At 54.1% G+C, this 26,514-nt stretch overlaps 1 protein-coding gene and 1 long non-coding RNA gene across 8 annotated transcripts in view; both read right to left on the reverse strand.

Moving 5' to 3' along the window:
* The window catches only part of LOC117885783 (von Willebrand factor A domain-containing protein 5A-like), a 29,337-nt gene extending 18,279 nt beyond the window's left edge, over positions 1-11,058 (reverse strand). For 6 of the 7 annotated variants that reach the window (XR_004647850.1, XR_004647851.1, XM_034787215.1 and 3 more), the window contains exons 1-6: positions 10,541-10,991; positions 9,743-9,801; positions 9,391-9,593; positions 7,898-8,120; positions 3,856-4,028; positions 3,136-3,250 (exon numbers count right to left, since the gene is read on the reverse strand). Coding sequence is in view for 5 of the 7 variants with exons in the window: in XM_034787215.1 (XP_034643106.1) it covers positions 3,136-3,250; positions 3,856-4,028; positions 7,898-8,120; positions 9,391-9,593; positions 9,743-9,801; positions 10,541-10,824 (1,057 nt within the window). In the remaining 2 variants the exon portion in view is untranslated. The other variant, XM_034787218.1, reaches the window with a different exon arrangement.
* A 4,906-nt stretch (positions 11,059-15,964) lies between these two features.
* LOC117885787 lies at positions 15,965-22,440 on the reverse strand. The gene is made up of 3 exons (XR_004647853.1): positions 22,403-22,440; positions 16,878-16,995; positions 15,965-16,206 (listed from the first exon to the last, which is right to left on the reverse strand). It is a non-coding gene; the product is annotated as an uncharacterized LOC117885787 (long non-coding RNA).
* Between the last annotated feature and the right edge of the window lie 4,074 nt (positions 22,441-26,514).

Consider the following 26,514-nt stretch of genomic DNA (forward strand, 5'->3'; position numbering starts at 1 on the left):
GGCGCCTGGATGGCCAGTGAGGTTCCACTCACTGCCCCCGCCTGAGTGCTGACTCCGCAGTTCCCATTGGCCAGGAAGGGGCAGGGCAGGGGCGGGTCCCTGAAAATTTTTAAATCAAAATGGGGGTCCTCAGGTTGCTAAAGTTTGAGAACTGCTGATCTCGAGGCAATACAATATTTCCTGTCTTATTATCTATCCCTTTCCTAATGATTCCTAACATTCTGTTTGCTTTTTGGATTGCTGCTGCACTTTCAGTGGATGTTTTACTCCTGGGGGAATTCGGCACCACTGCGCATGCGCAGAATTTATGTCCAGTGCCGATTTCTTTGCTTCCCTGCAAAAGAATGACTTTCTGATGGGGAAGCAAAGGGAAGCCACAAGAGCGGCCATGTGACCCTCCCCAGCCGTATGTTTCAGGTGCCCAGGGCAGCCGGCAGAGAGGTATATCACTGTGGGGCAGGGGGCGGGACTGGGAAAGACCCAGCTATTGGCGCCTACCCTGTGCTGGGGTCAGCTGCTAGTCCCAGCTGGGCTGGGGAGGACGGGACTTCCTCTTCCCCTGCATGGCAATTGGGGCCGGGTCAGACCCATCCCCAGATTTCTCCCCCAGCTGCAGGAAGCTCTGCAAACTCCCCCCACCCACTTCCTGCACCCATCACTCCTCAGCTGAAGGGGGAGGGATCCCTGTACAGGCAGCTGCTCCCCCATCCGTCCAACCCCCATGCATCCAGACACCCTCATACCCAGACCCTCCTGCAGAGCCTCACCCCCCCGCACTCAGAACCTACCCTGATGAGCCCCACTTCCGCTGCACCTGGACCACCCCAACGAGCCACCTGCACTCGGATCCCCACCCCACTGAGCCCCAACCAGCTGCATCTCGATCCCCATCCCCACTGAGCCCCCCACACCCAGAGCCCACCCTGCTGAGCCCCAACCATCTTCACCCTAACCCCCTGCATTGTCCCATTACCTTTGCACCCAGAACCTCCCAACATGTTCCTGTGCATCCAGACCCCCCACTGCAGATCCCCCACTGAGCTGCCTGCACCCAGACTGCCCCACACAGAACCCACTCAACCCACACCTGAATCCCCCCACACTAAGCCCCTCCACACTTGGATCCTGCCTTCCTGAGCCTGCCCGCCCCACCCCTGGTGCACCTGGCACAGAGGGGCAGGGCCCTGGAGTGTTTCTGGGGCAGGCCTGGTCCTTGTGTTGTGTCAGGGTTGGGTGCAGCCTCACCGCTGAGTCCGTGTCCCGGGGGGAGGTGCACAGTGATCTCCCACCTCCGTGCAGCCAGTGGCCCGTGTTCCCCAATGCCATGCTGGAGCCGCCACATTGATTTGACAAATAACATTTGCAGAAATTTAAAACACTGTGCGTGGAATTTTTAATGTTTTGGTGCAGAGTGCCGCAGGAGTCATGTTTTCAGAGAACTATCCACAATGACTCCAAGGTCTTTCTTGAGTGGTAACAACTAATTTAGACCTCGTCATTTTATATGTATAGTTGGGATTATGTTTACCAGCGTGCATCACTATGCACTTATCAACATTGAATTTCATCTGCCACTTTGTTGCCCAGTCACTCAGTTTTGTGAGGTCCCTTTGTAACTCTTCGCAGTTTGCTTTGGGCTTAGCTATCTTGAGTAGTTTTGTATTTTCTGCAAATTTTGCCACCTCACTGTTTACCCCTTTTTCCAGATCATTTATGAATATGTTGAACAGCCCTGGTCCCAGTACAGACCCCTGGGGGACACCACTATTTACCCCTCTCCATTCTGAGAACTGACCATTTATTCCTATCCTTTGTTTCCTGTCTTTTAACCAGTTACCAATCCTTGAGAGGACCTTCCCTCTTATACCATGACAACTTACCTTGCTTAAGAGCCTTTGGTGAGGGGTCTTGTCAAAGGCTTTCTGAAAATCTTAATACACTATATCGGGGTGGGGAAACTTTTTGGGCCGAGGGCCACATCTGGGTGGGGAAATTGTATGCAGGGCCGGAGCAGGGGGTTGGGGTGCATGAGGGGGTGCGGTGTACAGTAAGGGGCTCAGGGCAAGGGATTGGGGCAGAGGAGGGGTGCAGGGTGTATGAGGGGGCTCAGGGAAGGGGGTTGGGGTGCAGGAGGGGTGCGGGGCATACGAGGGAGTTCAGGGAAGGGTTGGGTTGCAGGAGGGGTGCAGGCAGGGGACTTAGGGCAGGGAGTTGGGGTGCGCAGAGGGCTCAGGGCAGGGGTTGGGGTGCAGAAGGGGTTCAAGGTGTGGCAGGGGGCTCAGGGCAGGGGGTTGGGGTGCAGGAGGGGTGCGGGATGTACAAGGGGGTTCAGGGAAGGGGTTTGGTGTGCAGGAGGGGTGCAGGGTGCAGGCAGGGGGCTTAGGGCAGGGAGTTGGGGTGTGCAGAGGGCTCAGGGCAGGGGTTGGGCTGCAGGAGGGGTTCAGGGTGTGGCAGAGGGCTCAGGGCAGGGAGTTGGGGTGCGTGATGCAGGCAGGGAGCTTAGGGCAGGGAGTTGGGGGGGCAGGGTGTATGAGGGGGCTCAGGGCAGGGAGTTGGGGTGCAGGAGGGGTGCGCGGTCCAGGCAGGGGGCTTAGGGCAGGGAGTTGGGGGGTGGGGGGCAGGAGGGGTTCGGGCTCCGGGGTGGCAGTGGCATGCACCGGGGCCAGGATAGGCTCCCTGCATGCCTGTCCTGTCCCCGGCCCTGCGCTGCTCCAGGAAGTGCTGAGGCCGCTGGGGGAGGTGGGGCAGAGGTCTCCGCGTGCGCTGCCTTTGCCACGCCTCCAGGTACCTCCCCCGAAGCTCCCATTGGCCGCAGTTCCCCATTCCCGGCCAATGGGAGCTGCAGGGGGGCAGTGCCTGGAGGCAACGCATGGAGTCCTGTGACCCCCCGCCCGGGGACCACAGGGACGTGGTGCCAGTGGTGCCGTGGGCCGTAGCCAAAGCCCTGAGGGGCCGGATCCGGCCCGCGGGCCATAGTTTGCCCACCCCTGCACTATATCCCCCCATTCCCCTACCATCCCCCTCATTGCCCCGGGCCCCCCGAACCCAAGTCACCGCCCAGAACACCCCTCCCCCACATCCCCAGCCCACGGACCCTCCGGCCAGGGGCAGCAGGGTGCAGGACCCCCCCCACACCTGGTTCTGCTCCGGGCAACCCATCCTCCAGCACCGCGCTGGGTTTGTGCGGCTCCACGTAATACACCAGCAGTTCCACGTCTCGGTCCCACGGCGGGGCCTCAGCCAGAGACACCTGGTGGGGCGACAGACACAGTCACTTCCCCATGGCTCCTGGGGGGCAGGGTCCCGCTGGCTCTCGCGCCAGGCTCAGGGCCCATCATGCAGCCGGGGGAGGAAGCAACTCCGGGTTAGGAGGGAGGGAGAGAGGGAAAAACACCCCAAAGGCAACACAGGGACTTGGCTCTTCTTGCAGAAAACAGTGGGAAAATTCTGACTTTGTTTGGCTAAATCTTTCCAATTTGGGGGTGATATTTTCCCGGCTCCCCCATTTTCTTCCATTCAAAATCAAGGAGATGAAAACTCCCAGAAAGCAAAGGGAACCAGGACCCCTCGAATGTCCAGGATTTCACCCCCACGGGCTGGTCTCAGCCCCTTGAGACTTTCCCCAGAGAACACGGGCAATTCCCTGGATCTGTTGGTGTTGCTCAACCCTCTTCCCTGCCACCCGCCCCATGCCGGAGCTCCCACCCCTGTATATGCCCACCCAGGACCCACGCCCAGTCCCCTGGCACCCAACCCTCAGCCCAGAGCCCCCATCACACCCCTGCTCAGAGCTGCCCCCCCACTGCCCCTCCCAGTGGGGATAGCCGAGACCCAGGTGTCCGGGTGAGCCCTTACCTGGGCGGTGGTCCAGTTCCCAGCCATGTAGCTCAGGGGGGTGAGGGAGCAGTTGGAGAGCACACGGTCGATGCTGTGGGGCGACTGCAGCGTGACGCTCAGGCTCAGGGTGTAGGGCAGCTCCCCCTGGGGGACTCGCGGGACCCCCTGGGTGACGTCCTCCCCATCCCACCCTGCAGAGAGAGAGACGGAGTGAGCATGGGGCCCAGGCAGAGACAGATGCATCCTGGAGGCTAATGCCTGGCTGTGAAGATGGTGTCGCCAGGAGGGCTTTAGCTTCCTTGATCACGAGATGCTGTTCCAGGAAGAAGGACTGCTAAGCAGAGATGGGGCCCATCTAGCGAGGAAGGGGAAGAGCATATTTGGCTACAGACTGGCTAACCTAGTGAGGAGGGCTTTAAACTAGGTTTGAAGGGGGCAGGTGACCAAAGCCCACAGGTAAGTCAACAACATGGAGACCGGGGAGAAGGTTTGGAATTTGCAGGGAGCATGTTATAGGAGGGATAAAGGAGAGACAAGACAGAACTGGGGGGAGGGGGGGAATCAAATCAGTATCTTAGATGTCTGTATACTAAGGCGAGAAGTATGGGGAATGTGGAGGAAAAATGGTTTGAGGCCTAAACGTTGGTTAAGCAAACTGTATGTATGGCCTGAAGGTAGAAAAAGGGGGGGAAGGTAGAAAAAAAGAAGGGTAGAAAGAAATTATAAAAGCAGAACTAATTGTAGAAACTATAGAAGCAAAACTAACCATTTGTAACAGCTTGTGATTAATAGCTGCCAGGTGACAGAGCAAGAAACCGCAAAGGGCAAAACTAAGGAAAACAGGAAAATCTTGCTTTGCTTTATTCCTTATATGGATGTAAAATTTTAAGGAAGTATATGTAATTTTTGTGGTTTTATCCTATATAAGCTCTCGTATTTTATCTATCGGGGGGGGAGGGGCGGTTCGGCTGCCTTGGCTGACTCCCCCATTCACGCATGTTTGATTGATCAATAAAGGAGCCTCAGGCTAATCTGATCCAAAATCAATCATGTGGTCGATTTTTCCACAACAGGAATAAGCAGGAAGAACTCGTAATGCTAGTAAATAAACACAACTATGACATAGTTGGCATCACAGAGACTTGGTGGGATAATACGCATGACTGGAATATTGGTATAGGAGGGTACAGCTTGCTCAGGAAGGACAGGCAGAGAAAAAAGGGAGGAGGTGTTGCCTTATATATTAAAAATGTGTATGCTTGGACTGAGATTTAGATGGAAATAGGAGACAGACTTGTTGAAAGTCTCTGGGTAAGGATAAAAGGGGTAAAAAACAAGGGTGATGTCAGGGTAGGGGTCTACTACAGACCATCTAACCAGGAAGAAGTGGTGGATGAGGCTTTTTTTAAACAGCTAACAAAATCATCCAAAACACAGGACTGGGTGGTGATGGGGGACTTCAACTACTCAGACATCTGTGAGAAAATAACACAGCAGGGCACTGGACAACTCTGTCCACATATCTATTCAAGTGACATCATCATAGGACCTAATCACATCAGCCATATCATCAGGGGCTCGTTCACCTGCACATCTACCAATGTGATATATGCCATCATGTGCCAGCAATGCCCCTCTGCCATGTACATTGGCCAAACCGGACAGTCTCTACGCAAAAGAATTAATGGACACAAATCTGACATCAGGAATCAAAATACTCAAAAACCAGTGGGAGAACACTTTAACCTGTCTGGTCATTCAGTGACAGACCTGTGGGTGGCTATATTACAACAGAAAAACTTCAAAAACAGACTCCAACGAGAGACTTCTGAGCTAGAATTGATATGCAAACTAGACACAATCAACTCCGGTTTGAATAAGGACTGGGAATGGCTGAGCCATTACAAACATTGAATCTATCTCCCCTTGTAAGTATGCTCACACTTCTTATCAAACTGTCTGTACTGGGCTATCTTGATTATCACTTCAAAAAGTTTTTTTTCTCTTAATTCATTGGCCTCTCAGAGTTGGTAAGACAACTCCCACCTGTTTATGCTCTCTGTATGTGTGTATATATATCTCCTCAATATATGTTCCATTCTATATGCATCCGAAGAAGTGGGCTGTAGTCCACGAAAGCTTATGCTCTAATAAATTTGTTAGTCTCTAAGATGCCACAAGTACTCCTGTTCTTCTTTTTGCGGATACAGACTAACACGGCTGCTACTCTGAAACCTGTCATTAGACAAATTAGATGTCTTCAAGTCACCAGGGCTTGATGAAATGCATCCTAGAATACTCCAGGAGCTGACTGAGGAGATACTTGAGCCATTAACAATTATCTTTGCAAAGTCATGGAAGATGGGAGAGATGAAAAGGGCAAATCTAGTGCCTATCTATAAAAAGGGAAACAAAAACAACCCAGGAAATTACAGACCAGTCAGTTTAACTTCTGTTATCTGGAAAGATAATGGAGTTAATAATTAAGTAATCAATTTACAAACACCTAGAAGATAATAAGGTGATAAGTAACAGTCACCATGGATTTGTCAAAAACCAATCGTGTCAAACCCACCTGATAGCTTTCTTTGACTGGGTAACAAGCCTTGTGGATGGGGGGAAGCAATAGATGTGGTATGTCTTGACTTTAGTAAAGCTTTTGATACTGTCTCCCATGACCACCTCTTAAACAAACTAGGGACACGCAATCTAGATGGAGCTATTATAAGGTAAATGCAAAACTGGTTGGAAAACCGTTCCCAGAGAGTAGTTATCAGTGGTTCACAGTCATGCTGGAAGGGCATAACGAGTGGGGTCTTGCAGGGATCAGTTCTGGGTCTGGTTCTGTTCAATATCTTCATTAACGATTTAGATAATGGCATATAAAGTTTGTGGAAGACACCAAGCCGGGAGGGGTTGCAAGTACATTGGAGGATAGGATTAAAATTCAAAATGATCTGGACAAACTGGAGAAATGGTCTGAAGGACAAATGCAAAGTACTCCACTGAGGAAGGAACAATCAGTTGCACACATATGAAATGGCAAATGACTGCCTAGGAAGAAGTACTGTGGAAAGGGATCTGGAAGTCATAGTGGATGACAAGGTAAATATGAGTCAATAGTATAACACTGCTGCAAAAAAAAGTGAACATCATTCTGGGCTATATTAGCAGGAGTGTTGTAAGCAAGACAGGAGAAGTAATTCTTCCTCTCTACTCTGCTCTGATTAGGCCTCAACTGAGTATTGTGTCCAGTTCTGGGTGCCACATTTCAGGAAGGATGTGGACAAATTGGAGAGAGTCCAGAGAAGAGCAACAAAAATGATTAAAGTTCTAGAACACATGACCCATGAGGGAAGATTGAAAACATTGGGTTTGTTTAGTCTGGAGAAGAGAAGAGTGAGAGGGGACATGATAACAGTTTTCAAGTATGGAAAAGGTTGTTACAAGGAGGAGGAAGAAAAATTGTTTTTCTTAACCTCTGAGGATAGGACAAGAAGCAATGGACTTAAATTGCAGCAAGGGCGATTTAGGTTGAACATTAGGAAAAACTTCCTATCCGGGTGGTTAAGCACTGGAATAAATTGCCTGGGGAGCTTGTGCAATCTCCATCATTGGCGATTTTTAAGAGCAGGTTGGACAAACACCTGTCAGGAATGGTCTAGATAATTAATCCTGCCACGAGTGCAGGGGACTGGACTAGATGACCTCTCGAGGTCCCTTCCAGTCCTATGATTCTATGGGGGGAATGGGCTATTGAGAAGCATGGGGGGATGCTGGGATATCAGGAGAGGGCCCGGGGGGGGGGGGGAGGCTCGGGGAGGTGCTTACCATGGGGCACATATTAGTGGCCTATGACTCTATGAGGGTCCATGTGGGTCTTTCCCTGTGGGGTACGTAGCAGGGCTATGGGACCTTGTGGGGTTACAGGCTGTGGGTCACTCACTGTAGGGTGCGCAGTGGGGTTTGGGGAACGACCAGGCAGGCTAAAGTGGCAGGGGGATCTGTGGGTCTCACCATGCGGCACATGGGCGGGAACAGGGGGATCTGTGGATCTCACCATGGGGCGTGTAGCGGGGACGCAGCACGGCTGGCAGCATGTAGCGGGCGGCTCCATCGGGCTCCAGCGGCAGCTCGCAGACGTAGCGCAGGGTCAGCGCCGCCTCCTCCCCAGGGGGCAGGTTACCCAGGGAGCAGCTGAAAATGTCGCCTCCAGTCCCCTCCTGCTGCAGCAAGAATGAGCTCTGCCCCCCGGCCAGCGCATCCCCGTACAGCTCTTGTGCCTGCCGGAGAGACAGGGTCATCCCGAGATCCCCCTGGCCCGAGATCCCACTGCCCTGCCCCCCGGCCAGCACATCCTCATACAGGTTACTTTTGCGGGAATTCTGCACTACTGCATATGCACAGAATTCACGTCTGGTGCAGAATCCGCCCCCCACCCCCGCCCCGCAGAAAATACATTCTGCCCAAGAAGTGCTGCAGTTCCACCTTTCACCCTCCAGAGGCCAGGAGTTCTTCACAGCATCCTGCCCGCGGAGCCAGGTTAGGACAGAGTGGGGCACATGGGGCTGCGGGAGGGGTCACAGAGTGGGGTTCAGAAGGGCTTGTGGGGGGGGGGAGAGACTGGGCTGTGGGCTCAGGAGCTAGTGGGGTGACACCATTGAGCCAAGACTGAATGGGAGGGGGGCTGCAGGGCCACACGGGAGCAGGGGAAGGGGGATGCAGGGACACACAGGGATTGGGGAGGAGGCTGCAGAGACCGATGGGGGGTGTGGAGACAGGGGCAGATGTGCTTGACTGAATGGGAGAGGCTTGGGGTGAGCCAGGGTCTGCATGGGGGAGGCTCCCCAACTCCCTAACAATCCCTCCCCCACAAAAAACCTGTTCCATACTTCTCCCACCCACACACAATAATCCTCGAGGTTCACTCCAGACTCCTTCCCTTTCCCTCAGCTCCTCCATTACCCCTGACTCCCCCAAGCCTTTGTGCTGCTTCTGAGGGGGGCAGGATATCCGGTTCTATATTGTAGTTTAAATGAATTCTTACACAAAGTTCTGTATGAATAGGCCTAGAAAGGAATCTATTCGTGGAAAAAAATTACCAGAATCTTCTTTTTTGGTCTGTGTTGTTACAGACGTACTTGCTGACATTATTTTGAAATAAATTACCAAAATAATGGAAACTGGCATGATTACACTGTTATTTTGACCAAAAAAACACAGACTTTTAATTTTGTTGGTGCCTAATTCCCCCAGGAGTAACAGCTCCTGCATCCTATGGAGAGACAGGGTCAGCCCGAGATCTCCTTATCCCACAAGATCACCTGCCAGCGTGTTCCCATACAGCTCCTGTGTGTGCTGCGAGAGACCAGGTCACCCCGAGATTCCCCATTCCCCCAACATCCCCCTGCCCTGCCCCCCGCTACTGTGTCCCTGTACAGCTCTTGCACCTGCCAGGAGAGATGGGGTCACCCCAAGATCCCCCTGCCCTGCTACCAAGCCAGCGTGTACCCATATCCTGCCCCCTTGGTACCGTCTCTCCCCCCCCGGTACCTGTTTCTTCTCACGGAGCTGGGCCTGCATGCAGGTGCCCCCGAGGCGGGCCTGGAAGGCATAGACGGCCGCCTCAGCGTCCACGGGGAACACGAACACGGCCTCCACTGGCCCTGGCTCCTCGTTCCTGTACAGCAGCTCGCAGCCCACGTCTGCCACGAAGCCTCGGATCAGCACCGTCACCGAGCCGCTGCGCAGGGGCACTGGGGAGAGAGGGAGATCAGCCACGGGTCCCTCTGACTCCCACGGGCGCCAGGAAACGGGGATGTCATCCATAGGCCCCCCACAACACCTCCCCATGGGCTCTAGGGGAGTGGGGCATCAGTCATGGGACCCCCCTGCCCTGACTCACCCGGCTTGTTGGAACTGTTCAGGAGGCCGCAGCTTGTCATCTTGGTCCGGGTCAGAGATCTGTGCGGGGCAAGGGTGTGCGGTGAGATACAGGGTTCCCATGGAAATTGATGGGCACAGGGTGTGTCCCCCAGCTCTGAGACCCCAGTCCCACCCCCCTGCTCAGCCAAGTCCTGTGGCAGGGAGTCCCGCAGGCTCACAGGCCTAGCTCAGAGATCAGAGTGACGGCTCCTCTCGGCCCCACCGGTTTCCCCCTCCCTGCACACTGGGCCAGCCCCCAGCAAGTAGGGGCAGGCAGGGACCGGGGCACAGCTGGGAGCTGGATGGAGAAATGTGTGAGTGTGGGGGTAATGGGGATGGATGGACAGACGGATGGGAGAGGGGTGGGGATGGATGTTTGGATGGAGGGAATGGCTGGGGGAGGGGTGGAGAAATGTAGGGGAGCATCATGGGTCCCTGGGCGTCTGCTGGGGGGGGGGAACGCCCCAGCTTGCCCAAAGTGGGATGGATACACCCCGTCATCGGGGCTCTCAGCCGGGCCAGACAAACACAATCAGGGACTACCGACCCCCCAACATGGCCCCAGCCCCCAGCAGGGACTGGGGTACGGCTGAGAGATGGAAATGTAGGGGGGATGGATGGACAGACGGAAGGAGGGGAGACGTGTGGGTGGGGACGCACAGACAGAAGAGGGAGCTGGACAGGCATGGGGGGGGGGGGGGTGGACCGGACAGTGGCAGGGGGGGGTTGGACAGGCGTGGGGGGGTGAGGATGGACAGAAGTCGGGGGAGGCTCTGACCCAGCAAGGTGCTGAATTTCCAGCTCTGGCTCCGATCCGAACTCCCCTGTCCTGGGTCCCGCTCCCAGAGCTGCGCTGCCCCCTGCTGGGCAGTGCCGGACCTGCCCGTCCCAGGTCATAGACCCCGCTCTGCTGAGGGCGAGTCCCCGCGACTCCCGGGGACAGTGGGGGGGGCCTCTCCATGGGCGGGGCCGGGCAGGGCTGGGCCGTGACTCCAATCCCCCCTGCGCTGTACATCCACCCTGCGCAGTGCTGGGAGCGGGAGACACATGCCCACCCCCCATGTTACAGGGGGCAGCGCACACAGACTTGTATCCCCGGCTGGGGGGGGAGAGGCAGGACTCCTGGATCCTATCCCGTTGGGGGGGCTGGGAGCCAGGACTCCTGGGTTCTCTCCCCAGCTGGGGGCCCTGAACCCCAGGGGAGGGGACTGTGGGGATCCCAGGGGCCCCGTTACCTTCACTAGCCCAGGCCTAGAGCAGAGGCTGCAAAAGCAAAACCGAAAGTCACTTTTCCAGGCTAGCCCCACCCAGGCCAGCCAGGGAGCGTCTGTAATCATCTGCATGGCAATCGGTGGAGGTCCCGGATGACTGGAAAAAGGCTAATGTAGTGCCCATCTTTAAAAAAGGGAAGGAGGAGGATCTGGGGAACTACAGACCAGTCAGCCTCACCTCAGTCCCTAGAAAAATCATGGAGCAGGTCCTCAAGGAATCAATTCTGAAGCACTTAGAGGAGAAGAAAGTGATCAGGAACAGTCAGCATAGATTCACCAAGGGCAAGTTATGCCTGACTAACCTAATTGTCTTCTATGATGAGATAACTGGCTCTGTGGATGAGGGGAAAGCAGTGGATGTGTTATTCCTTGACTTTAGCAAAGCTTTTGATACAGTCTCCCACAGTATTCTTGCTAGCAAGTTTAAGAAGTATGGGCTGGATGAATGAACTATAAGGTGGATAGAAAGCTGGCTTGATTGTCGGGCTCAGCGGGTAGTGATCAATGGCTCGATGTCTAGTTGGCAGCCGGTATCAAGCAGAGTGCCCCAAGGCTCGGTCCTGGGGCCAGTTTTGTTCAATATCTTCATTAATGATCTGGAGGATGGTGTGGACTGCACTCTCAGCAAGTTTGCAGATGACACTAAACTGGGAGGCGTGGTAGATATGCTGGAGGTTAGGGTTAGGATACAGAGGGATCTAGACAAATTAGAGGATTGGGCCAAAAGAAATCTGATGAGGTTCAACAAGGACAAGTGCAGAGTCCTGCACTTAGGATGGAAGAATCTCATGCACTGCTACAGACTAGGGACCGGCAGCTAGGCAGCAGTTCTGCAGAAAAGGACCTAGGGGTTACAGTGGACGAGAAGCTGGATATCAGTCAACAGTGTGCCCTTGTTGCCAGGACGGCTAATGGCATTTTGGGCTGTATAAGTAGGGGCATTGCCAGCAGATCGAGGGACATGATCATTCCCCTCTATTTGACATTGGTGAGGCCTCATGTGGAGTACGGTGTCCAGTTTTGGGCCTCACACTACAAGAAGGATGTGGAAAAATTGGAAAGAGTCCAGTGGAGGGCAACAAAAATGATTAGGGGTCTGGAGCTTGTGACTTATGAGGAGAGGCTGAGGGAACTGGGATTGTTTAGTCTGCAGAAGAGAAGAATGAGGGGAGATTTGATAGCCGCTTTCAAGTACCTGAAAGGGGGTTCCAAAGAGGATGGAGCTCGGCTGTTCTCAGTGGTGGCAGATGACAGAACAAGGAGTAATGGTCTCAAGTTGCAGTGGGGGAGGTTTAGGTTGGATATTAGGAAAAACTTTTTCACTAGGAGGGTGGTGAAGCACTGGAATGGGTTACCTAGGGAGATGGTGGAATCTCCTTTCTTAGAGGTTTTTACGGTCAGGCTTGACAAAGCCCTGGCTGGGATGATTTAGTTGGGGATTGGTCCTGCTTTGAACTGGGGGTTGGACTAGAGACCTCCTGAGGTCCCTTCCAACCCTGATATTCTATGATTCTAACACAAACAGCAAAACAAAACCACAAACAAACAAGTGACAACACTGAAAATATGAAGGGAAATAAAACATCAAGTGGTTGGTTATGGGTATTTTAAAGGGGTGTTTAGGACCCATGTTGTGCAAATGCAGCAGAACCCTCTAGAGACAGGCAAAGTTATTCTGGTTTCACATTGTGTGCATAAGCGCCGACTCTGTGGCTGCTCTGGGGCTGGAGCACCCACGGGGAAAAATTGGTGGGTGCTCAGCACCCACCGGCAGCTTCCCACCCCCGTTCCCGCTCACGTCCGCCTCCTCCCCTGAGCGTGTCCCATGCCCGCTTTCCCCCCCTAGCTCTCAGTGCTTGCGCCACAAAACAGCTGTTTTGCGCAGCTGGGAGGGAGGGGGAAGGAGGGGAAACATGGCGCGCTTGGGGAAGAGGTGGGGCCGGGGCCGGGATTTGGGGAAGAGGTCCAATAGGGGCAGGGAGGGGTGGAGTTGGGGCGGGGACTTTGGGGAAGGGATTGGAATGGGGGCGGGGCAGGGGTGGGGAAAGGGTGGAGTCGGGGCAGGGCTGGGGGGGCACGAGCACCCACCAGCACCAGGGAAAGTTGGCGCCTATGATTGTGTGTGTCACCAACTCAAAAACTCACAGCCCTGGAGCACATGAACAGAGGGTTTGGAGTTTGCAGACAGATCCCTGCTTCAAAGAGCTTGCAAATAAGGTCTTTATCCTACAAAACACCTAGCAGCATCTCCACCAAATCTAGTGCTGCTTAAGAGTCAATGGGAGAACCCTGCAGAGCCAGAACTACACCAGATAACAAAGATCTGGCCTTAATGGTTTCCAGACCTCTCCCCAAACATAATGGAAATCACTTGCCTGGACAAGCAATTTCCATTAAGTTTTAGCCCTGTTTTGGGGAGAGCTGTCTCTCTCCCTCCGCAGCAGCTACCAAGTTGGGGCTGGGAAGGAGGGTGGGGGGGTCTCTACCCCAGCACAGCAGCCACAGAGGTGTGGCTGGGAAGGAGTGGGGGTTTCTCTCCCACCACAGCAGCCACAGAGGTGTGGCTGGGAAGGAGGGCCGTCTCCCCTCGGTAGCTGCAGCCCTGGAGCTGGGGAAAGTTGCCTCTTTCTCCGGCTGCCACAGCCCTGCACATCCCCAATTCCCCCCACCCCCTCTTCTTACCCCACTGCCCCCCCACTTACCTCCTATTCCCCCCAAGGCCACCACCTCACCTTACATCTGCGTCTTCTCCAGGGTCCAGGCACCTAATTAGTGGAGCCATACCTGCACGGCTCCACTAATTAGATGGGTGGACCTTCATTCTTTTGTGTGCAGCCGCCCAGGCATGCACCTTAGAGGGAACTATCCGTGGACCACCTGAATGGAGCTCATGGACCACAGTTTGAGAACGTCTGTTCTCGGGGACAAGGACTCGCCCCTTGGGGACACCACAACCAGCTGTCTCACAGCCTGCTCCTCCCACGTCCCAGGCACTGGCTGCGCTGCAGTGACACCGCGAGTTGGACGCTGGCTCTGGCAGTGCCAATGTGCCCTCAGGCTCTGGGTGGTAGGACCCTTTTCCCCAGCATCGGTCCCCCCATTGGCCTGCAAGGCTTCTGGGGTGGGGGCATCTCCCTGTGCTGTCAGTCTGCCCAGGGTCCCCCCTCGTTCTCCGACACACATGGGTGTGCACACAGGCGCAGGGAGAGTCACACCCTGAGGTTTACACGGCCTGGCTCGTGCAGGGCTCGGTCAGTGCACAGAACAGCTTCTCCACGTGCACCAACGATCTAACCAAAGGACCCCAGCCCAGTAATTTACACCAGTGTTTATGTCTTTGCGGAGACCTTCCATGCCACCTGCGGGTGAACTCAACTGTAAGCACCGGACCCAGGGGATTTCAATATTCTTATGCCCTCTGCCAGCTGGCATCCAGCGGACCTGGGGCACAGGGCTCCGGGGCCTGTTCTGAGGAGCTGTTTTCTAGTCACTCCCCAGCTGGTGCCCTCTGGGGATAATCACAGCTCTGTGGGGCTCGGGCAGGCTGTGTTTCCTAACCGGTTCCCTGCTTGCTGCGGCTGCCGGCAATTCCTGAATCCCTGGGCTGGGACGTGTGCCTGGCACACCACACAGAAGCCTGATGCCACGGGAGGCTCTGGGCAGAGATGTCCCAAGAGAACCGGACAGCCCTGGGCCTGAGCCCCCACCGGACGCTGGGAGGGTGTCGAGGTAGCGAATGCTCCAGCAGTTCGGAGCAGGCTGGCTGGCTCAGGAGAGAAAGGCTGGAGCAGCCACTTTTCCCTCTACGTCCCGGGGGCCAAACCCAGCCCCAGGGAGCAGTGGCCCAGCAGTGCCCCTTCTCACCTCTGTCCTGGGGCGCTCAATGACAGCACTTGCCGAACGCCCCTTCCACCCAGACGCCCTCAGCGAGACCAAGGGCTCCCCAACCGGGCTCACCGGGAAAGTGGGGCTCGTGCCCCCTGGGCCTCCCCACACAGGTCGTGCCAGCCGGCACATGGCCCCAGCAGGCCTCCCAGCCCAGCTTCGCGGCCCAGTGCTGACCGCTGTGTCTCAGGTGCTGAAGCCTGGGGAGGGGCGGGGAGTCAGAGACTGAGCCCTGGCCCGAGCTGTCCGCATAGCTATGGGGCTGGGCCAAGCCCTGCTGGCACAAGTCTGTGACCCCAGGCCGGGAGCTGCGCTGCCGGCTGCAGTGTGCAGAATGGAGACAGAAAGCTTTGGGTCACACGGAATGGCTCGCACACCTGTTCTCTCCACGGGCCAGGCCTAGGACTCAGCAGTTCCTGGGCTCCAGCCCGCAGCTCTCCCCACTAGGCGCTGCTGTCGCTCGACCCTGGGGAACGTGCAGAAAGCTCCCGGTGGAAAGATGTTAACTTCTGCCTCTGCGCCTCTGTGCAGGGCGCCGGAGAGCAAGCTGCCAAGAGCCCCTGGAGAACAGAACCGGATAAAACCTCTTCCCACGGCCAAGCAGTGACTGCCAGGGAGCTCGTCTGCGCAGAGCGATGGGTTGGAGTCTGTTTCTGTCCGGGCTGGAGGAGTGTGAGACACAGAGGAGCTCTCAGGTTGCTCTGCCTTTGGCCTTGAACTGCTACCACGATGCCAGCGTTCGAGAGAGTGAACTGTCTGCACAAGACATGCCGGCGGCACAGCTGCAGTGTAGATGCCACTCCAGTGCCTAGCACTGCCAGAAACCGGCTCTCGGAGGCCACAGCAAGGTTGACAGGAGAGTTCATCCCTTGCCCTAGCAGGGTCCCTGACAGGGTAGAGCTCAGCTTCCTCCCAGGGCACAGGGCATGAAGTTCTCCCAGCTTGGCAGTGCGTACCAGCCCGAGACCGGAGTGAATCTGCGACAAACTCTGGATGGGACCAGGGGTGCTCTGAGGGAGGGGGAAGCCCCATGTAAGCTGCAGGAAGTCGAACCCCCAGCACAGTGAGGTAGCGGGCCAGGGCAAAGGAGACCAGTCTCACCGGTGTGTTATGACGCCAGGAGATCAGTTCCCTCTCAAATGTTGTAAGTGTCACCAAAGCTGCCCGGACATTGGACTTTCCACGGAACTGCAAGTGAAATGCAAAATCCGACGGAATGGCCGAGTGTGTCCTCTACTGCTCCACCATGTCCACATGGGTGTTTGCTAGAGACAGCCAGACAAGTGACCTAGGAACAGACACATGCACACACTGGGCACTGGGCACGGAAGTAAACGTGAGCTCTCATTCTCACTTTGTAAACACCCAGTATCATCTCTGCTCTGTTTTGTGCCTTTGACTCCTCTTTCTCTGATCACTCACTGTGTCCTCCCCTCAGCACTGGGCAGCCAAGGCAACAAATGCCCAGTCGAACCGCCCTGACCGAATTCCTTCTCCTGGGATTCTCCGACCTCGGGGAGCTGCAGATTCTGCACTTCATGGTGTTTCTAGTCATTTACCAGGCTGCCCTGGTGGGGATCTTCTCATCCTCACAGCCGTAGCCCTCGATCACCACCTTCACACCCCCATGTTCTTCTTCCTGAGCAACTTGTCCTCTCCATCAGCGTCCCCAAGTCCAGGGCCAACCCCCTAACCAACACCAGCCACATCGTCCAAGTCCTCTTGGTGGTCACCTTTGCAAGCGCAGAGCTGGCCTTGCTCATGGTCATGGCCTATGAGCGCTACGTGGCAATCTGCTACCCTCCCCCCACGCTATGTCCCAACCATGAACAGAGGTGTGTGCATGCAGATAGCAGCTGCTTCCTGTCTCAGCAGCGTGTTGCATTCAGTGCTGGAAACCGGTAATACTTTTCTACTGGACCTCTGCCTGCTGCACCTTGTTGTGTTTTCTTTATTTACCTGCACCGCCATGCTCTCTTACATGTGTCCATAGTCCATGTCTTCCCCACAGCAGGACCTGCTGGCCACCGTGTTGTATTCTGTGCTGTCGCCAGTCATGAACCCTGTCATCTACAGCCTGCAAAACAAGGAGATAAAGCAGGCTCTGCAGGGAATTGCAAGCAAGATGCTCTTTGCCAGGAGCCTGGATTCCTCACCCTGAGTTTCTATGTGGAAGAGTTGCACCGGTTTAACTCAAATCGGTTTGTAAATCCATCGAATTGAGCTGATGCAAACCCACGTGGTCACCTTTATTTTGGGTTAAGGATGCCTGTCAGGGTTCCCTCCCCACTCTGAACTCTGGGGTATAGATGTGGGGACCCGCATGAAAGACTCCCTAAGCTTATATTCCACCAGCTTAGGTTAAAAACTTCCCCAAAGCACAAATTCCTTTCCTTGTCTTTTGGATGGTATTGCTGCCACCACCAAGTGATTTAAACAAACAGTCAGGGAGGGGCCACTTGGAGCCTCTATCCCCCCCAAAATATCCCCCCAAGCCCCTTCACCCCCTTTCCTGGGGAGGCTTGAGAATAATATACCAACCAAATAAATAAACAAGGTGAGCACAGACCAGACCCTTGGGTTTTTAGAACACTAAAAAACAATCAGGTTCTGAAAAGAAGAACTTTATTATAAAAAAATAAAATAAAAGAAGCACCTCTGTAAAATCAGGATGGAAGGTAAGTTTACAGGGTAATAAAAACATTTAAAACACAGAGGATTCCCATCTAGGCTCAACTTCAAAGTTACAAAACAGGAATAAACTTCCCTCTTGGCATAGGGAAAATTCACAAGCTAAAACAAAAGATAATCTAACGCATTTCCTTGCTATTACTTACAATTTCTGTAACTTTAGATGTATCATTTCAGTAGGAGCTGGATTACCTGCTTGGTCTCTCTCATTGTCTCAAGAGGGAACACACAGAGAGCACAAACAACCCCCCCCCCATTTGAAAGTATCTTCTTTCCCCATTGGTCCTTCTGGTCAGGTGTCAACTAGGTTAATTGAACTGATTAACCCCTTACAGGTAAGTGATTCTGTACCTCTGGCCAAGAGGGATTTTATATTACTGCATACATAAAGGTTGTTACCCTTCCCTTTATATTTATGACAATGCCTCATTTCAGTTTAGCTTAAACCTTTTCCCAAATGATTTAAGCTCAACCAATACAAGCTGCTCTTCAACCAAATTTAGAGCATCCACTTGGTTTGTATAAGTGTAACCAAATCACTTTGAATTGACACCGTAACTCATATAGCAGGAAGGTCATTGTGTAGTGTGAAAGTGAAATGAATTATATTAAAGAAATAGAATGAATTAAAGAATGCTGTATGTACCTTTAAGTAGAAATGAGAAATGCTGCAAGCCAGGGGGGCAGGAAAGCAGACATTAACTGCTTAACTTGCCACTTAAGGGCAATTGGTGAAGCATTAGTCTTAGATCGATAAGAGTTAACAAGGAAGCAGGTTATGCACATTGTGCTCCATGCATATTTTACAATTTTGCTCTCTCTGTCCCTTTGTTTAGTTTACACCCTTTTATCTGTATAAATAAGACTGTTTGAATCTTGCATGGAGGCTCACATTATCTGAATGTATTAGCAGAGCGCTGTGCTAATAAAACAGAGTGGTCTGACAAACTATGAGTCCTGAGTCTAACTTTGACAGTAGGCAGGCCCTTGGTGCTGGGGATGTGGACCGTCTCTGCGAGTTCCTCACTGGAATAAAGTAGTGTGACACTCTACACCCCGGGGGAGTGCCCTGTAACCCTCATATTCATCATTTGTCTATAGTTGTGATATTGCATATAAAGCGGGCTTTGTAAAGTATCATGGGAAAGTTTATAATCTGCTGAAACCCACTGTTCCATCTAAATATGTGTATCATTAATGCATATGAAGTTATGAGAATTGTGTTGCACGGTTGTCACTAAAACATGCTGTGGGTTTGGGAAGCGCCCAGATACTAGCTCCCCAAAGACAATAACCAGGGGGATAATCAACACCTGGGCGGGCGGGTGTCAAACAACCATCAACAGCCATTGTCCAGTAAGGGACCTACAATGCAATGACTCACTTGCATAAGGCCACACCAGGGGAATTGCTCAACCTTGCCTGGTGACTCAGCAGTGTCCACCAGACATGTCTGGACTTGTGCTCTCCAAGCACATGGACTAAGGGTATAAAACAGAACATAGTGTTCCCATGCTTTGTCCTTTCTCTTCTCCTCCACCTACTCTGAAGGCAACGAGAATGCTGGAGCTGAAGAGGCTGGTCCCCAGACTACCAAGAAAAAACCTGTGTATAAAAGACTGTAACCAACCTGCAATATCCAGTGGGGTGAGAAAAACTGCTTAATCTAGATGTTGCCCAGTCTAATAGGGTTGAGAGTTTTGACTGTGTGCTTACATTTTATTTTAGTTTGAAAGCTACTCTAACTTTTTGCTTATCATGTATGATCACTTAAATTCCATCTTTTGTAATCAGTAAACTTAGTCTAATATTTATCCTTACCAGGGAGTTTGCCTGACGTGTTTGGTAAATCTGGTCCGGTTACAAAGCCTGGTGTATATCCACTTTCCATTGATGAAGAGGTGAACCAATTAATAAATTTGCATTGCCCAAGAGAGGGTCTCGAGCATTGCAAGGCGGTATATTCCTGAGGTACTAGGATGGGAGCTGAAGGAATCTGGCTGGTGCCTTTCTCTGTATGATTTGTGAGTGGCTCTGGGAGCATTCATGCAATCTAGCTGGGTGTGGGGCTCCACATGCAGTTGTACTGAGTGACAACAGCACCTGGAGGGCTTTGCTGCTTGTCACCAGTAAAACATTGTGAGAAACAATCCAGATTAGTGAGTGAAGGGAGCACAGAGGTCGCACAGTCCCAGGGTGCACCCCGGGGATCCAGTCACAAGCAGTTTCCCTGAGTTTGTCTTCAGTGGCGTGTCTGTCTGCCTGGCTTTGGCTGGGATCCCGAGGCTCCGCGCTCCCCATGGCTGCCCATGGCACTGGGTTCCCAGCAGGGTCAGGGACCACCTGCCCTGAGCAGGTGGATTAATGCTCCTAGCTCTGGCTTTCTGGTGGGGCAGAGCAGCTGGACCCAGACACCAGGGTGGCTGGCCGGGGCCGGGAGGAGCCCTGGAGTGCGGGGAGCATGTGTGGTGCATGTGGCAGATGCAGGGCATGGGCCCAGGGCAGAGTTTTTAGTGGGTCGTTTTAGCTCTGGGTCTGTGTGGATCCCTGACACCCCTTCACTGGTCTCTGAAGAACTGCCAGGGCCAGAAAATCTGCCCCTGCTCGGCCGAGGGGCAGCGTGGGGTAACATGATGGGTGGAAAACAATCCCTGGCTGAGATCTCCAAAGCACCTTGGCCATTTGGACGTATGATTCCCATTCAGATACCTAGGAACCAGGCGTCCAGCCCCACGGCAGCTCGGGAACCTCCGGCCCTGCCTGGAGCGAGGACACAGCGGCGCTGTAATGGGACAGGGAAGCAGCAAACACTCTCCCCCCCGGCTCACACAGCCCCCCAGCGCTTTGCCTGGCTGCTTCTGCCTGTGCGCTGACACCGACAGCCATGTGGGCTCCAGTAGCTGAGTCTCCTGTGCTGAGGCCCAGCGGCTGCGGGGCCAGGCCCTGATGTTGTCAGCCCAGGGCATTGAAATTGGAAGGAACAATTCTAGAGAGAAAAGACTGGGGAAGATTTTCCAGGCCCAAATGGCAGCTGGGTGCCCAGCTCCCCCAGATAGTCTAGACAGACGCGGGTTGTTATCCTGATGTGTAACAGCGATAAACCCAGGGGAGTTGGTGCCCAGCCCAGGCCTAGGGGTGGGCCAAATCCCCACCTCTGAGCCCAGGAGCTGGGTGCAAATCCAGGATCTTTGTAGGTCGCCAGGCAGAAAGCTCCGTGAAGGTGAAGTTCAAGGTGAGGGGAGGTGCCTGTCCCTGCGGGGTAAGAAATAACCCATGGCCGTTGCCAGGATCCCCACAGCACGTGTTGCAGACCCCAGAGACTTCCTATCCCTATGACACTGAAAATAAATGCAAACCCATTCAGCCAGGAAACGCAGAGCATGGTCCCCAAATGCCCTTAACTCGGCCTGGGGCCGGCACAGGATCTTACCATTCAGACAGAGGTGCCCAACTCCCACTTCCAGCTCTGACGTCCCATGTTCAGGCTCCCCTGGCATTACCCAAACCCCACTCAGCTGTTGCTGAGCCCTGTGAGTTCCCTGTCAGGGTCCCTACAGCACCTCCATTTCTGCCCCAGGCCTTGGGTGACGGGCTGGGTCACAGAGACCCCCTGAGGACTGTCACCTGATGTGCTGAAACGACCTCTGAGCCCGTTTTCCCTGTCAGCTTGGGACTTCAGAACCCTGCCTTGTTGAGCCAGACACGCTAGCCTGCTGCAACACAGACCCAGATCTGAACCACGTCCCCCAAAGCTGTGGGCTTTAACTGAAAACGACTTAGCAGGTACTTCTGTCTCCAGTATCCAGATACCCAATTCAAGCCTAAACCCCGAATAAATCTGTTTTACTCTGTATAAAGCTTATATAGGGTAAACTCATAAGTTGTCTGCCCTCTATAACACTGATAGAGAGGTATGCACAGCTGTTTGCTCCCCCAGGTATTAATTACTTACTCTGGGTTAATTAATAAACAAAAGTGATTTTATTAAGCATAAAAAGTAGGATTTAAGTGGTTCCAAGTAATAACAAACAGAACAAAGTAAGTTACCAAGCAAAATAAAACAAAACACACAAGTCTAAGCCTAATACATTAAGAAACTGGGCCCAATCCTTTCCCCTGGTACAGTCCTTGTTAGTGTCAGCTCAGGTGGTAACTAGGGGATTTCTCATGACTGGACTCTCCTTTGTTCTGTTCCACACCCTTATATAGCTTTGGCACAAGGCGGGAATCTTTTGTCTCTCTGGGTCCCCACCCCTCTGTGATGGGTTGGATCACAGAAACCCCCTTGGGAGCTGCCACCCGATGTGCAAAGACTACCCCTGCTCCTGTTTTCCCTGCCAGCTCAGGACTCCAGCACCCTGTCTTGCTGAGCCAGACACTCCTGTTTGGCTCCAGACACAGATCCAGAGTCTGAATCTCCTGTCCCAAAGCTGCAAGTTTACCTGAAAACAGCTCACAGTAGTGTGCTTGTCTTTAGCACTCAGATGCCCAACTCCCAATGGAGTCTAAACCCAGATAAATCCGTTTTACCCTGCATAAAGCTTATGCAGGGCAAACTCATAAATTGTTCGCCTTCTATAACACTGATAGAGAGATATGCACAGCTGTTTGCTCCCCCAGGTATCAATACATACTCTGAGTAAATTACTAAATAGAAAGTGATTTTATTAAATACAGACAGTAGGATTTAAGTGGTTCAAAGTAGTAACAGACAGAACAAAGTAAGTCACCAAGCAAAATAAAATAAAATGCGCAGATCTATGCCTAATCAAACTAAATACAGATAATCTCACCCTCAGAGATGCTTCAGTAAGTTTTTCTCAGACTGGACATCTTCCAGGCCTGGGCACAATTCTTTCCCCTGGTACAGCTCTTGTTGCAGCTCAGGTGATAGCTAGGGGATTCTTCATGATGGCTCCTCTCTCTCTCTGTTCTCTTCCCCCCTTTATATATCTTTTGCATAAGGCACAAGGCGGGAATCTTTTGTCTCTCTGGGTCCCCACCCCTCCTTCTAAATGGAAAAGCACCAGGCTTAAAATGGATTCCATGGTCACATGTCCTGTGAGACCCCAAGCCTTCATTCTTCCCAGCCTGACTCACAGGAAGGTTTGCAAGTAAACAGAGCCATCTACAGTCAATTGTTCTGGTTAATGGGAGCCATCAAGATTCCAAACCACCATTAACGGCCCACGCTTTGCATAACTACAGTAGGACCTCAGAGTTATATTTCATATTTCTAGTTTCAGATACAAGAATGATACATTTATACAAATAGGATGACAACACTCAGTAGATTATAAGCTTTGTAATAATACCTTACAAGAGACTTTTTGCATGAAGCATAATCCAGTTCCATTATATTCACACTCATTAGCATATTTTCATCAAATCATATGGAGTGCAACTTCACATCCTCCAGGCTCTCAGCCCCACATCCGGCTGTCCCGATGCTGGATCCAGTGGCTGTGCTCTGAGCTCCGGCTGTCTCCTTATGGCTTGTACCCCAGGGGTTCGAGCCCCCTGGGGGCCATGGTCCCCTCCATCTTCTCTGGGTCCAGGGGCCCCTTCCATCCTCTTTGGGTCCTGCCCCCCTGTGTCCAGGGTTCCCCCCCACACCCGGTCTGGCCCCATCCCCTTGATTTGGGGCTTCATCCCTGCAGAGTCTCCCCTCCCTGGACATCAATTCTCCAGCTGGCCCAGCGGCGGCGAGATGACATGGGGCCCCGAGAGCAGCATCTGGAGCAATGTTCCCTCTAATTTTTTACATGCATGTGTGGAATCAATTTTGTTATGGGCAGCAATATGGAGGTGACGTGTGGTGGGTGTGGGGCCCAGGGGTTCATAGAGTGGGAGGGGGCTCAGGGCTGGGGCAGAGGGTTGGGGTGCAGGCTCTGGCTGGGGGTGCAAGCTCTGGGAGGAACTCCAAATCCCCCTGGAGACCCCTCTCCCCTGGGAATGGGGGCAGCTCCCAGAGAACCTGCCCCACTGAACCCCAGCCCCATGAGACCCCCCCAATATTTCCCTGGGTTGGGGGGTGACATACAGGGACCCCGACCTTCTCCCCTGTCTCTAACTGTGACCCCAAGCCCCACCTGTCATCTCTTCCCCAGCCCCCGGAGACACTAACCCGCCCAACTGCTGTGGGCAACTTTCTGGGAGCTCCCTCCTGACCCCACCATGTCGCCTCTGGCTGCAGGGTGCCCCCCAGAGCTGAGCGTAGCACCTAGCACTGCCCCCCAGCTCTACAGAGGTGCCCCCCCAGCTCCTGCCTGCCACGCCCTGCTCATACCCCCAGGGACACTGGCTTTTTGGCCCAGTCCTATTCTGAGCCCCCCCAAAGTCCCCATCACCTGCCCCCCAGCTCCCAGCCCCTCTCCAAGCACCCCCCTTGGCCCCGTCAGCTGCCCCCAGAACCCCCTGCACCTCTCTGAGGGTCTCCCCCCCGGGAAGTTCAGGAACAGCCTCCTCAAGCGAGCCGAGGGGCAGAGAATCCTTCCCAGGAGCTGGCTGGGGGGGGTGTTGCCCCCACGCTCGGGGCTCACAGACCCCCCACATGTGGGGTGGGGAAGAGATTTCCCCCAGCATCAGATTGGCAGAGACTCTGGGGGGTTCATCCCCCTCGGCAGCCGGGGCACTTGCTGTTTTGAACAGGAGTAACTAGGGGGGCTCTGGGACCTGACGTCTGTAAGTCAGGGTTTGGGGGCGTTGGTGACTCAGCCCCAGGGACTGGAGCTGTCACAGGGGGGTCAGGGGCTGGGGCCAGATGAGATGATCAGGATGATTCCTTCTGGCCTGAAAGTCTCAGAATTTATTCTCCCTGACCCCATTCCCTTCTGAGTGGCCCCCTCAACCTCCCTTGGCTCCCCCAGCCCTTCTCCGAGCCCCCAGGACACCCTGCTGCTGCCCCCGGTACCTGGCGCGGGTGCCCGTCCCAGCAGGGGCTACAGTAAATGGCTCGTAGCGGCGCCAAGATCTCGGTGCCCCCAGGTCAGCCTGGAGCTGCTGGACGCGCTGCAGGGACTCGGCCATGGTCTGTTGGGTGTATCCCACGCCCTGCCTGTGGGGGGCGCCGAGGGGTCAGGGACCAGGACAGCAGAAGCGAGGGACACCCCGACCCCAGCCAGCCCTGCCCCCAACCCAGGGACACCCCGACCCCAGCCTGCCCTGCCCCCAACCATCCCCCTCCCTGCGCTGCCCCTCTGACTCACAGGTAGAAGGACTTGAACTGAGACCCAAAGCCGTAGATGTTGAAATAACAGCCCAGAGACAAACTCTTCAACAGCAGGATCAGGGTCTCCTGGGGCTGGACAGGTGGACGGAATCACCAGCCAGCCTGCCCCTCCCTCCCCCCGGCTCTGCCCCATGGGCCCACCAGCCTGTTCTGCTCCCCCCTGCCGGCTTTGCACCACGGGCCCAGCCAGCCTAGGCTGCTCCCCCCAGCTCTGCCCCCTGCTTCCCCCAGCTCTGCCCCACGGGCCCAGCCAGTCTGGGCTGCTCAATCCCCAGCCATCTGTTAACCCATAAACAAATCTAGTCTTCTCCCGTGAACCATTGTTGTTTCCCTACAAGAAACCCCTCCCCACGCTCAACTGTGTTCTGATGCCTGGATCCAAACTCTGCATCAGTCCCACTGGGATTTCATCTTCTCCTGACTGATTGTGCTGGGGGCTCTGCCTGTCTCCAGCACTCAGCACCCTGAGTTACCACCATCACCTGGGAACCCCGACCAGTTCAAGCTTCATGGAGCGGTGAGATCCCTCCCTCCCTCTCTCAGGTGTAACTTTCTAACCCTGATTTGTTTGATCAGGTCTAGTTTTCTATATATGACTTTTGTAACCTTTAATAATGTAACTGTTAAGTTGGTTTAGGCTCCTTGTGCAGTTATCACTATTATTCAATAAATAACTTTTATGGTTAAGCTGGTTGCTTCCCTCTCTGAACTTTACTCTTTTGTGTTTTTAGCTTCCCCATTTACTCTACAGCAACACTCCTCATACCTAAGCTAAAGATCCCTGCAGCGCCCCAAAATACTGTGGGGTTTGCTCATCAAGTGGGTTACTACCAGTACAAGTGTAACGTGAAAGTGGGGATAGGGATGTGCTGAACCTGTGACATAGGAGGGTTTCAGCCTGGAAGTGCTGCTTGACCTGGTCCACTCAGACTTGCTCTGTTAATGTGGGTGTGTTCGTTCATCCGGTTCTGGGGCTGGAGGACCCCAGCCCTGGGGAACCTAGGTTCTGCAGGGGACTTGCAGAAGGGAGAAGTAGAGCTCCATATGAAAACACAAGTCACACAAGCAGACCTTTGATAGAATTACAGAACCCCCCCCCCCAAATGTAACCCTAATAAATGAGCGTACCCCAAAGTAACAGGCAAATCTGGTAACATTGGGATTTAGGCACCTCTCTGCTCAGGCACCGAAGCCGGAACACCGTCCTGGAGTTCGGCGCCATGCCAGGAAAGCCAGGGGAGGAGGGGGTAGATCCGTATGATTCCTCGCCCACCTGGCTGTGGGAGACCCGGGTCCATCCCCCTCCGCCTGCCAGGGAGACGGGATTTGAACCTGGGCTCCCCCTGCAGGACAGCGCGCTGACTGCACTGCGAGTGTCGCCACTGGAGCTGCCCTGAGGAGCGGGTAAGGGGAGCTGCTGGGCCAGAGAGCGAGCGAGCGACTCTGGAGCCTGCAGAGCTCCCTGGGGAGCAAAGAGCAGGATCCCCGGCTCCCCTGGCTAGTGAGTTATTGATCCAGAGAAGAACAGCTTCAGCTGGAGCCTCCCCTGGAGCTCTGGGTTCGGGTGCTGCAGCCCGGTGAGAGACCCACGCTTCTGGCCTCTCTCCCCATCCAGCAGGGTGGGAACCTGAACCGGGGCAACTGCTCTAAGCCCTGGGGTAAAAGCCGTAAGGA

Source organism: Trachemys scripta, chromosome 12, assembly GCF_013100865.1.
Source record: "Trachemys scripta elegans isolate TJP31775 chromosome 12, CAS_Tse_1.0, whole genome shotgun sequence".
NCBI lineage: Eukaryota > Metazoa > Chordata > Testudines > Emydidae > Trachemys > Trachemys scripta.